This window comes from Macrosteles quadrilineatus, unplaced genomic scaffold (assembly GCF_028750875.1).
Source record: "Macrosteles quadrilineatus isolate MER2022 unplaced genomic scaffold, UCM_ALF_1.0 Scaffold_3__2_contigs__length_128488019, whole genome shotgun sequence".
NCBI lineage: Eukaryota > Metazoa > Arthropoda > Insecta > Hemiptera > Cicadellidae > Macrosteles > Macrosteles quadrilineatus.
Window position 1 is genome coordinate 41,362,036 of NW_026542596.1, and position 13,459 is coordinate 41,375,494.

At 36.9% G+C, this 13,459-nt stretch overlaps 1 protein-coding gene across 5 annotated transcripts in view; it reads right to left on the reverse strand.

Moving 5' to 3' along the window:
• The window catches only part of LOC128991043 (sex determination protein fruitless-like), an 87,753-nt gene that overhangs the window by 57,627 nt on the left and 16,667 nt on the right, over nucleotides 1-13,459 (reverse strand). For all 5 annotated transcript variants that reach the window (XM_054413759.1, XM_054413761.1, XM_054413760.1 and 2 more), the window contains exon 3: nucleotides 9,502-9,678. In XM_054413759.1, the coding sequence (XP_054269734.1) occupies nucleotides 9,502-9,678 (177 nt within the window). The remainder of the gene's footprint in view (nucleotides 1-9,501; nucleotides 9,679-13,459) is intronic.

Sequence of the window (13,459 nt, forward strand, 5' to 3'; positions counted from 1 at the left end):
ATGCAGTAATGGGTTGGAGCGTCTCACACACACACACACAGTACCTACCCACAGCTTCACTCCCCACCTGTGATGTTATTTTTTTTTGGAAGGTATTGGGTCAAGCCAATCCGCTTTTTTGCCCCCACTAATGACTCGTTGACAGATAGTTTTTGGTAGGGTACATAATAAAACTGGGCTAATTGGTTCAGATGGTTGATGAGTGGTTGAAATCTTCCACATGGGTCATAGCCCGGTTCGACATGTTTCACTAGTCTGCTGCCATCAACCAAATGAAAAATTTTAAGGTAAGTTCCAATCGGGTTCGAGAAAACATTTTTGGAAACCAAGGAGTAGACAGGGACGATGGCTGGCTCCAATAGCTTCTGATTGAAGGCTTCCGGATATGCCCATGTTTATAATAACAGCAAGGAAGCCTTTGAATTCCTCAGAGGTTAAATTTGCCCACGGTCTCAATTACAGCCACCTCTAATACAAGGCCGCGGCGAGCGAGAAGTGGCAACGTCGCATTTGTGTCTTGGCGCGCGGCTGTCTTACCATTACAGTGAATGGAGGAGTCGCGTACCGACGTACTTATTCGCGTTTCTATTTCCCTTAATCATTAGTAATGACATTGAAATTGCTACTACATCATGCCAGATAGATGTGTTGTGCATGGGTGCAAGAGTAATTACGAAAGCTCGATTAAAACTGAAGGATTTTTGCAGTGTTTAAGATTCCAAGTGATCCGGCGCGTAAGCAACAGTGGATTCGTGGGCTATTCCCCGGTCAGATTGGTCACCTTCAAAGAATTCTCGTGTCTGTGTGAAACATTTTTACAAAGATGACCTTAGTTTTGAGGAAAGATACAAGAATAAAGATGGTGATTGGTGATACGAATATAGACGCGAGAAGACAGTTATAGGTGAGAATGCCATACCTAGACTTTTTCCCAATTTTTACCTTCGTCTCTTGATATACGAAAAACTACAAAGAGAAAGACTCCTAAAATATATAGGAAGATCAAAATTACGCAAAATAATGGTTGAAAAAAACCAAGTGATATATCAAACAGTATAATAAAAAAGTATGTATGAATTGTAAAAAAATATTTATTCACGATAACAAATGCGCAAGAGAATGGTAAAAAAAGGCAGAACCAAATGATATAACAAATATAATAATGAAGAAGTATGAGTTGATTGTAAAAAGTAGGACTACTGGGGAGAACGCACGACATACGACAAAAATCGTATTGTGGGCGAGCGCCCATTTGATCGTGTACGCCACTGCGAGTTAGACAGTTGTGGATCACAGTGGCAGTGGACGACTGCACCACGACAGTTTGTTGTAGTCGTGAGATTATCGTATAGTGGGCGAGCGCTCATAAGATCCAATGGTTCACTACTGGAATGTTGTCGTTCCAACACAGTGTCGTACGACCGAAATCGTAAAGTGGGCGAGGGGCCTTACTCCCATATCTTCTAGTTTGAGTATTAGAGTTTGGTGACATACCCTATCAAAAGCCTTCGTAAGGTCCATTGATATTCCTAAAATATTTTCGTGGCTATCAATTGAATTTATTATACTTTCAAAAAAACTTGAGGCAGCTGTAATTGTTGATCTGCCTAAGCGAAAACCATGTTGGCCACTAAACAGAAGGTTGTTATTTTCTATATAAGACACTAGCCTATGTTCATTGCCTTTTCAAATAATTTTGAAATAACTGGCAGAAGTGATATTGGTTTTCTACGCACTGAGGGTCCCCCTTTTTGAAAATAGGCACAACCTTAGCAACTTTTAATAATTTTGGAAAATGGCCGGATATAAAAGATGAATTAATTAAATTAGTAAATACCCCCGCCGCAGCAAACCTGCAGACTAAGCGAATTTCAACTCGTCTGATTACATTTTTACTAAAATATTTCCATAAATAAGACATATTATTCCCTATTTAAATAACATTAGATTTAACGAGTGTTTAGGTTTGCTGCTATGGGGAAGGTAAAAAGTGTTTTTTGACCATACGTCAATAGTATAGGATGAAATAAATAAATTTGCCAAATTTTATCAATATATACCCATAAACAAGTAAACTACAACAATTTTCATTTTCTCCATAAGAATAACATGGGAATTTTTAATTACACTATTTTTGAATTTTCTCCGTGACCGTTAGGCATACAACAGCGCTTCAATATACTAAATTATTTCTTTTTTTAAGCTCTACAAAACGGTTTAGAAAGAAATCGCAAAATTTTTTGTTTTTAGGTTCAAAAATGGGAAAACCCCATTTTTACCCCATAAACCCCCGTTCCCATGGTCCGATTATGCTGGATCGCGAACTCGTTCGAATAAACGTAGGTTTACACGTTTGTACCAAATTTCATCAAAATCGGATCATTTTTGCTCGAGTTATCGCGCTAACGGACACACATATATATATATATATATGAATTTGAACGGATGGTGTTTTTGGCCTCTAGGGACCTCAAAATGAAAAATTAAATCGGTCTCGGGTCCAGGTCTTACCATGAGTACTACGGTAATAGCTTATTCCCTATATGGGAAATTCGCTAAAATTGGAACTAGTTCTTGTTTTGTTTATTTTATTACTTTAACGGGAATTTTGTCGGGCCCACGTGATGGTTTGTTACTTAAACAGTTTACCAGTTTCTCTACTTCCTCACATGAAACAGGTTCACATCGAAATAATGTTTTAGATTTTACACAATTTGTTAGTACTGGCTGGTGATTAGCTAACAACTTATTAGAGTTTACAAAACCATTCTTTCCAGATAGGCTTACAAAGTAGTCATTTAGTACATTAGATATTGCCCTGGGATCTGCAATAGTTGTTCCATTAAAAGCAATGCTCATAGCTCATTATGTGCCTCCGCATAGTCTGATATACTAGGTTTTTCGCAGTATCTATTTTTAGTTATAAAAGACTATAAACGAGTGCCCCATTCGGAGTGTTTTGTAAAGCCACAGCTTTGCTCACATATTGCGCTTTTGTTGGTCTACCAAACCTATTGCGGAAGATGACTGCTACTCCTTGTCTCATCTGTTTTTGGTCCCCAAAATCACCTGATATACAGTGGGCGAAAGCAACAGATGACTTGTTTAGATTTTCCAAAATAACGCTGTTACAGATGCAACATGACGTGTTACTACAGGGGATGGCAATGTCTTAGATGCGTTGTTTTGTTTAGTTTTATTTTCATGTAGGAATTCATTAGTTAGCCTTATTATTTGCTTGGCTATACACTTTTTCCCTTACTGTTCAAGTGCAGGCCGTGTCAAGTGTGGTACGAGCACTGGAGGAGATGCAGATCAAGAGTTTTAGCTTGAGGGAAATCTGCGAGCATATGTCTTATCATTAAATTTGTGTCATTTATAATAGTATATTACGTTACTAGTCCTGAAAATAAGTGTTTACCGGACGATTGTGGTCGTTCCCGTGCGAGACGAAGTCGAGTACGGGATTACCATACGATACAAGTCAGGTAAAAACATTTTGGACGAGTTACGTACGATAGTTTACGCCATACTACTAAATTTGTAAAAAATTGTATACAGTGTGTAAATTAAGTATGGAAACAAATCTGTATTTTTAAAACCGAAATAGATGGAAATATTCTATTTGTGGCAATAATAGTTAACAAAGATTCCGCAATTTTTCACATGAAAAATATTTTTTTACCCCCCTCACAGGGTAGGTGGTAGGGGGTGACTTATTTTTTTCAAATAGCAACCCCTATTGAGTGACCCCTCATTTTGAAGAGTTTGTCAAAAGAAACACAATGACGCAAATCCGAGGTGAATATCTCACTCCTAGCCCAAATGGCGGATATTCCAAAATTTGATTTATTGTACGTGAAAAGCACCAATTTCACAAATAATGGAAAGAAATCTGTATTTTTAAAACCGAAATAGATAGAAATATTCTGTTTGTGGAATTGATTGTTGACATAGGTTCCGCAATTTTTTTAATCAACAATATTTTTTCAACCCCTTTAACAGGGTAGGGGGTGGGAGTGACTTATTTTTTTCAACAACAACCCCTATTGAGTGACCCCTCATTTTGAAGGGTTTGTTAAAAGAAAAAGAATGACGCAAACCCGAGGTAGATATTTCACCCCTAGCCTAAATGGTGGGTAATGAAAAATTTAATTTTTGTAAAAAAAAGCCCATTTTGGAATATCCGCCATGTTAGCTAGGAGTGAGATATTCACCTCGGATTTGCGTCATTGTGTTTCTTTTGACAAACCCTTCAAAATGAGGGGTCACTCCATAGGGGTTGCTATTTGAAAAAAATAAGTCACCCCCTACCACCTACCCTGTTAGGGGGGTAAAAAAATATTTTTCATGTGAAAAATTGCGGAATCTTTGTTAACTATTATTGCCACAAATAGAATATTTCTATCTATTTCGGTTTTAAAAATACAGATTTGTTTCCATACTTAATTTACACACTGTATATTACCACCGACTAAAGGACTAACAATCACTAGTCATAACCTCTAAGAGAGGTTATCTTTTTGTTTATAACCACTCATTGCCACTCCAATACAGTATAATTAGCTAATTGGTGTCTGGTAAAACTCATTACAGTACAGTAGTATGCAATGAAACCCCATTTGATTAAGCTGGTGGCAAGCAGCTGTTTTCTGGACTAAATCCTTGCATGGGAAGTTCGTCAAAATAGTGTAGTGTGGCGCAAACTTATTTTCAGGGCTCCTTATTATCTAGGAAAAATTGATGATCAGGAATCACAATTTTAAAATTAAATTGTAAATTTAAAATTCCCATGTTATTCTTATGGAGAATAAGTAAACTGTTGTAGTTTGCTTGTTTGTGAACATATTTTGATCAAATTTGGAAAATGTTTTTATTTCTTACTAACTATTCACATTTTACAAAAAAAAAAAAAAAAAAAAAACAGTTTTACCCTCCCTGATGCAGCAAACCTAAGTACTTGTTAAACTAATTCTATTTAAATCAAGAATAAATGTTATATTTTTAAGTAGACATTTCAGTGTAAATCCAATCAGTCAAATGGAAATTCGCTTAGTCTGCAGGTTTGCTGCGGCGGGGGTATTTAAGTTATAGTATGCATTATGCAATGGAAGGTAATATGTAGCTACTGTACTAAAAACCAGTGTGAGAATCTACCACCAATCCCACTTCAAGGCTTTTTAAATCAAAATTAAAAAAAAAACACAGATGTATACAATCAGAATTTCGGTATTACATTTTGATATAGATCTTATTAATACAGTCCAACCTCAGTATAACGAATCTGAAGGGACCGAACTGAATATTCGTTATATCAAGGATTTCGTTAAAACGAGGTTCGTTATAGAGGTTAGGTTTGTAGGAATTTCGCTAAGTCGATGTTCAGAACCAGTGTCGGTCATTATAGGTTGGGATTTGACCTCATTAAAATACAGTACAATTAAAGTAGCATAGGCTACAATACTTTACAGTACAGTGTTTACATTGTATAGTAGAACCTAAATTATCCGGCATAATAAAGGGGATGGATCTTGAATATTGCGCAATCATGACAATGGCATTGACCTTGGTACAGGTTAAAAACTGTAAGTTTAAAATCACAGCTTGTTCTAACCCTCCTAAAACCTAGCCAAACACTGTATTGTGTAGTCATAAACCATGTAAAGAACAAAACAAAACAGTAGAAAGTTTTGTAAGCTACTGCTTGCGATAGGCCGGTAGGCTACTTACAGTACAGTACTGATTTATCACAACAGAGGAATGTCAATAATAATCAGCATTGGTGTTGCTAGTTGAAACAAATCGTATTGAAAACAATAAATTATTAGATAAGTCATTATCAAAGTGTCAAATCATAGCCAACTTAAGGATAATAAAAACACTTGTAAAAGGAATGTTAAAATAACAATGTAGCTATTCTTTCTCTTTGGTTTTGTTTTTATATTCTTTCTTAGGTTTCTCTTTATCAAAAAATTGTACAATTCTCCATAGTTACTTATCGCCCAATCACAGCTTACTAAACATTACGTCGTCCTCGTTATCAGTCCTCACCTCTGTAAAATGAAATCAATTCTCAGTTGCAAGTTGCAACATAGCGCGCGCAGCTACAGCAGACAGAGATGTGTAAAACGGAGCAGACGAATGTTAGCGCAAGCGATGACGTGACTTTTCCATTTCATTTGATAAAGAAACAGATTTTCCTAAAACAATAATTGGGTGGGGGATTTGTTATATCGAGGGAAAGACGTAGACAATTTGTGATGCAGAGGTTAAATTCGATATGTAGAGGTTCTGACAATGATAAATTTGTTATATTAAGGTGTCTTATTTTAGTCGAAATCATGAAAAATTTGTTAAATCAAGGTCGTTGTTATGGTTTGTTTGTTATGTAGAGGTAAAATATACATTGTGTCTTATGGAGAGTTCTAGGGGATTAAAAAAAATTCGTTATATCAAGGAATTTGTTATATCGAGGTTTGTTATATCAAGGTTAGACTGTATTATAAATGTGAAAGTTTGTGTGTTTGTTTGTTTATTTGAAGTTCAATCACGCATTAACTGGTTGGATTGGGCTGAAATTTGGTATGGTGATAGCTCACATTCCGGATTAATATACATACATATTCTTATTTCAAAAATCCTTTCGGGCTCCGCCCCAGTGGCTCTGAAGTTCCCCATGTTAACCTTATGAGTATTCATATTTAAAAGGAATTAAATAATTTTGTCAGCTGTTTCAAAATTACAGAAGTTGGTTCTATGATGTTAAATAGCATTAAAAAGTTATAAGGTTACCAACAGGGTGCAGCACTATTAATATTTTTGTATTTATGACAACAGCTAATTTGAACCAACTAGCAACAAAAAGCTGTGATATAGAATGAGAACTTTACTTTTTTCTATTGTTTAGGTGCAATGGTAGAAAATGAAGGCTATGATAGATGTGCTATACTACAGCATACCGTAAATTAAAAGAACCAAATTTTCTTAAACCGTGTCCTCTCCCATTGAAAACGCAAAGCCAAGTATAACTGCGTTAAGCATTTTGTATACTTATACGCCAACCCCGTACGAAGGACGGGTACTCTGCTAGTTTTAAATAAGACTAGTATAAAATGACGTTTTTCTTGATTTTTGGCAATATTTGCAGCCGATGAGCGACCGGAAGATATTAACATACAATAGGCTACCATTATTAAGAGTCTTGTAGAAGACATTTTCAACTATTACATATTAAAAATGGAAAATTTAAAAATTGTAAAAACTCTGATAAAAAATTAGTTCTTCATTTTTTGTTCAAACTTTAGGAACATGCGCAACCGGAAAATAACAACTAATATTTGAAATATTTTAAAATCAATTTAAAATACGGAAATTTTCTGTTTTGGTCTCACAATTTAGCAACTTTTCCAAGGTATTACAACTAAAAAAAATGTGTGTTTTTTTTCTACCACCCTAATACGCAATGAATAAAATGCTGCCTAAAATTAGTAAAATTAACCTTAGATGTTTATTAAATTATACCAAAACAAAGTTGAAAAGTCAAAGTGTATGGATTTATCCATAAATAATAATTATTTAACGTATCTGAACTCAAACTGAAAATTGAAAAAAATATGTGTAGATATGCTGAAGACTTAAAAATAGGGCCTACAGTAAATTGTAATTTATTTTTGTTCTTCACACAGGAATTCGATCTCAGCACTTTTTCATGCCATAATCTAGGGGTATTAAAGCAATTTCGGAAGAAACCTTGATCTCAGACCAGAGTGAGATAATGTTGCCTTGATCATATGAAATGACTGCGAAGTTGCCATACTTTCACAGGAAATTAAGATGATGTTACAGCAAAATTTATGGATGAGCACAATTTTGCCAGATAGAAAAATATTCTGGAAGTGGTATTTATTTTGAAATCAAGGAGTATCATAAATCAACGATTCCTCGATACCTTCTGTATCCAAAGTTAAGATGAATCAGAATCAGCCTATTTCAGGGTTTAAGGTTTAACCACAAAATTAATTAATTGAGTAGGCCTACCAAAATGATGAGGGATAGCCTACATGGTGTCTCTGTATTTATGGTGTTTCTTTTATAGTTCTAAGGACAATAATCTCAGGATGATTAAGAAATAACTGAATCGGGGAATATGATCACTACAGTGTCACCGCCGCAGGATATTTTCATGATGTTACGTCAAATTTACTAGTTGATCACAATTTCCCCTTGATCACAGGAAATTCTGTGATCAGTATTGAAAGGTAATTTTTAATCCTGCAGGAAAAACTTAAAATCCGGGTTTAAAGAGTTAAAGTTAAGTTTTTATTAACTTTGAAAACTTTATTTAGCAATGCCTGCCCAGCAAATTTTAAATTACAATTCGGGAATTCGCCAGTCCAATATTAATATCAATTATTTCAACACAACAATTAAAAACAAGGTGTCTAGTTTATTTCCATTATAAAATTCAAGACTAATTCCAGACTATTCAAAACTAATTCCAGATTTTTCAAGACTAGTTTTTTCAAGAATTAGAGGGCGTTGATAAAAAAATGTATCGATTCTCGATTCTTGATACCGATACCAATTTTTATAGCTTAACTAAATTTTCTAAATAATACTACACCAACCCCTGTCTTTGTCATAAAGTAGTATTATGATAATGTGGAGTTTTCAAGTAAAGAAATAATGCAGCAATAAAAAATTCGAACTAGCAAATTTGGTTGTTTTTTATCATGAAATCTTCCGCGTACCGTACGTTTAGACATCATCATTGACTGCAGCGGTTACAGAAACATGATCATCGTCGTCCGCACGGCAAAATCCTGAACATTTCCCGCGGCTGTTTAGACATCACCGTCATCTCCCGCGGTCACGGAAACATTATCATCGTCGTCCGCGATCACGGCAAAATAATGAACATTTCCCGCGGCCGAGCAGATATCATTGTCGTCTTCCACGGTCACGGAAACGTCATCGTCATCTCCCGCGGTCACGGAAACGTCATCGTCGTCGTCCGCGATGGTGGCAAAATCATGAACATTTCCCGCGGCTGTTTAGACATCACCGTCATCTCCCGCGGCCAAGGAAACGTTATCGTCGTCGTCCGCGATCACGGCAAAATCATGAACATTTCCCGCGGCTGTTTAGACACCACCGTCGTCTCCTGCGGTCATCGTCATCTTCTGCGGTCACGGAAACGTTATCGTCGTCTCCCGCGGTCACGGTAACGTTCTCGTCGTCCCCAGCAGTCACGGAAAGGTCATCATCGTCTCCCGCGGTTTCGGAAACGTCATTGTCGTCTCCCGCGGTTTTGGAAACGTCATCGTTGTCGTCCACTATCGCGGCAAAATCGTGAACATTTCCCGACTTTGAAATTAAATTTAAGACTAAATCCTGACTTTTCAAGACCATTATGAAATTCAATACTAATTCCCGACTTTCCCGACAACTAGACACCCTGAAAAATCAAAGATCATGCAGTGACATAGTTTAACTACTTACCGTGTTGTGCCGTGAGTCTTCATAGTCGTCATCATGTTGTGGTTGTGATGGAGGTTCTTGTTTAATGCTCATTGGGGGGGTATCAAGGTCATTTGGGGCACTGGACAACTGGACATTCTTTGACGATTGAGAGTTTAAAAATGACGGAGGTGAGGATTTGATGAAACTCAACGGACACTGTGAACAAAAGAAACAAATAAAAATTAGTTACAGAAAATTTATTAAGTAGAAAATACAGGGTCAATAAGAACCGTGCCGGATTTAGTGTTCTTATGTCCCTAGGCCAAATTAATTGAGCGGCCCCAACCCTGTGCCTGAGGTGGAGTTCCCTGTAATAGTGGTGAAATCACAAAAATCCCCACAGTCATCATCATCATCGCCACCAGCGTTCAAGGGCCGCAATCATGGGTATACAGTAGAACCTCTTTAATCCGAACTCCTGTAATCCGAACGTCCACTAATCCGAACGCCTCATTGCTAGTACTCTATACACAGTACAGTAGTTCGTTATTGTATACTGTATTTATTGATATAAGCACCGTAATTATTTCAATTGTAATGTACAGTACTGTTTATTCCCTATGTTTACTACTGTATTAAATAAACACTGTATTTTACTTAATAAAGCATTTTTCACTTTTCTCTAGCTATTGTTATGTAAAAACAACAATATGTTCTGTAATCCGAACTATTCAATAGTCCGAAGTACCCCCGGTCCCAATTAGTTCGGATTAAAGAGGTTCTACTGTATCATTATTGACAACCATGGCCGCGGCAAAATCGTGAACTTGTCCTGCGAGACGCAATCACGGGTACATCATCATCGACAACCGTAACCACGGTAAAATCATAAACATCCCAGTGGGGCGCAATTGCGGGGACATCATTATTGACACCTGTGGCCGCGGTAAAATCGGGGATATCTCCCACAGGCCACAATTGTGGGACATTATCATCATCACTCACGATTGCAGAGAAATCCCGAACACTTACCCTAAACTACCTTTTTCATGGGATTATCGTCACTGACAACCGCGGCCGCGGCAAAATCATGAACATTTCCCGTGGGCTACAATCACGAAGACATCATTATCGACAACACAGCCGCGGCAAAATCATGAACATCTCTCGCTTGCCACAATCACGGGGACATCATTATCAACAACCGCGGCCGCAGGAAAATCGCGAACATCTCCCTCGGACCACAACCACGGGGACATAGTTATTGACACCTGCGGCCGCGGAAAAACCGTGAACATATCCCTCTGGCCAAAATCACGTAGTCCCAGCAAACTGATGGTCAACAATTTGAATTTGACATTTTTTGTACTGAAAAATATTTTTGGCCCACTTTTGTTTAGTGGCAAAATCCGGCACTGATTAAGAAAAGGTGTCTGAATTTTTTTTATGTGAGTTAAAATGTGCTGAAAGTTTTCCACATTATTACAGTAGATCTTAGCCATTGTATTGCAATTGCTCTTCTGAGAAGCACAGATCTATCCTTAAATATTTATCTATTGAGCACATTAACTTGATTGTCATGTTTCGGGTTAACATTCTTTACCTGCTACATTTGCCAACGTAATGGCTTATATCTAGATCCTTAAAGGTTTTCCTTGCACGTCCTTAACCAGGGTCTGCACTTGAAACTTGGAAATTATGCACAGTCATAATTTTTTTCAGGGTGTCCAGCGACCTATCAAAATAAAATTCAAGGACAGTTCCAGGTTTTCTAAGTTCAAAATTCAAAATTAGAAGGACAAAACTTGTCACTCAAAGAAAAGAAAACTTACTTATTTATACCTGCAGGTAAATTGAAACCCCTCCTGCGAATTCCGTGATAATTTCTTACAGTAGCAGCCACATAGGTGATCATATCTTTCGATCGCAGCAAATTTGATGATTTCCCCCAATGGCGGCAACATCCGTGATGATTACCCACTATCGCGGCAATATCTGTGATGATTCCCTGTGATCACGGCAAAATCCCTGATTATTTCTTATGATATCGGACATCCCTTCGATCACCATGAATGATAATGTAACACCTCCGGTTATTTGCCATAACCGCGGTAATATCTGTGATAATTTGTCGTTATTACAGCAACAAATCTGATGATTTTCTCGCGATGTCGGGTATCCGTACTACTACCGTTTACTAGACGAGTTTTCATACCCTTTTGTATTTTGTGTCCTGAGGCTAAATCGGCCAATTTAAATGGTGGAATTCAAAAAGCCTAGCCTATATTATGAAGGTGTGAGCTAATGAAAACTTTTTGGCTGGATATATTCTTGGGTAGAGATTCTCATTCTATGCATTTTGTATGGTCACGACGGTATGCACAGTAAAAGTGCTAAAAGTCATTTTTTGACTTAGGAGAAAGTCCAGCCCCAACATAAGAATTCACCTTACACGTAAGAATCATTTTCAGGAGCCAACTGAGGTTCTGAAGTTAGAAAGGATAACCATGTCTTTAAGACATAGAACCAGACTCTTGGCTAACATCTAGTTTCAGCAACAGGAGAAAAGGCTCAAACTTTTTTGCTTGTGTGTGAGGAATCACAGTGGGCACAATTTTTACAAACCACCTCATTTAGCCATAATCAAATACATTAATACAAGAATTGATGATTAGAGACACCTCTTTTTATGACCCTGTGTTATGGTACCTTATTAATAAGCCTACTTCATACTCTGGTAGCATAACTATTACTAAACTAGTTTAAGACGTTTTTTTCTAAACTGTTTTACGTTGGTTTATTTTGCGTGCATTTACATTTCCCATTCAAGGTTGGTCATTTAAAAAACAAAATTTATGATATTCATTCTTTGTCATGGACTATACTTTTTGGAGAAATGGTATTCAAAACAGTTATAGATAAGACCCTAACATGTATCGGTTTTGGAAATTTTTACATACTTCATCTCATTTTGCTGTTTTGACACTTTAAACATTTGCAAAGTGCCCATGGTTAATGTATAGCACAGTAAAGTTATATAAACAGATTTAAGAAGGCAATGGGAAGGCTGTTGCACGGGTCCCCTGGTTTGCATATTTCCCGCAGTGTAAGATGCTCATGTCGATCGCATTTTATTATTCGTGTAAATGCTTAAGTCTTTTAAATTTTTGTTGTATACACGATATACAGTAGAGTTGTAGTTGTAGTTGTAGACTCCCTCTTATCCGGACTCCTCGGGACCGAGGCCAGTCCGGATAACGGGTTTTCCGGTTAAACCGACGTCCCCAAAAACTTGTTATGTAACCCAAATATTTGACTTAAATTTAGGAGAGCATTGTATTTAGACACGTGATCACTGGACACAAATCTTTCCCACGAGAACAGTCGTTTCCGTACCGCCCACTTCCTGCTGATCTAGTCCGGTTAAACCAATGTGCTGATAAAAATTGTCCAGTTAAAGAGATTTCATTTCCGCCGAGTGTAGTCCGATTAAACCGATGTCCGGTTAAAAGGTGTCCGGATAAAAGGGAGTCTACTGTATATGCCAACCCCGTTCGAAGGACGGGTGCTCTGCTTGTATAAACATATCTAAACTTAAAAGCAGTTTGTCAAAAAAATCACACACCTCAATATGGAAATATTATTTAAAAATTTTTACTATTTACTTTATCTTTGTATTGCATTATAAGTGTTCCAAATTACAAAAACTATAAAGGGTGTTGAATGTTGCGATCTTGGGAATTCCAATAATTTAGTTCAAGGTAATAAAATTCAACTGGATTGGTAAAACTATTGATTATCTATTATTATCTCCCCAGTATAATCAACGGTTACACTGACTAACTACAGTATCTGACTCTGACAGCGGAAAACTGCAGTCGCCGAAACAATTCAAGATTTTAGGTTCTAAAAACCTTTTTTTCCTTACTATTTTCAGGCAGGCACTAGTTTTAGCTAAAGATTTTGAAATATTCGTAAATATTTTATATTATTTAGG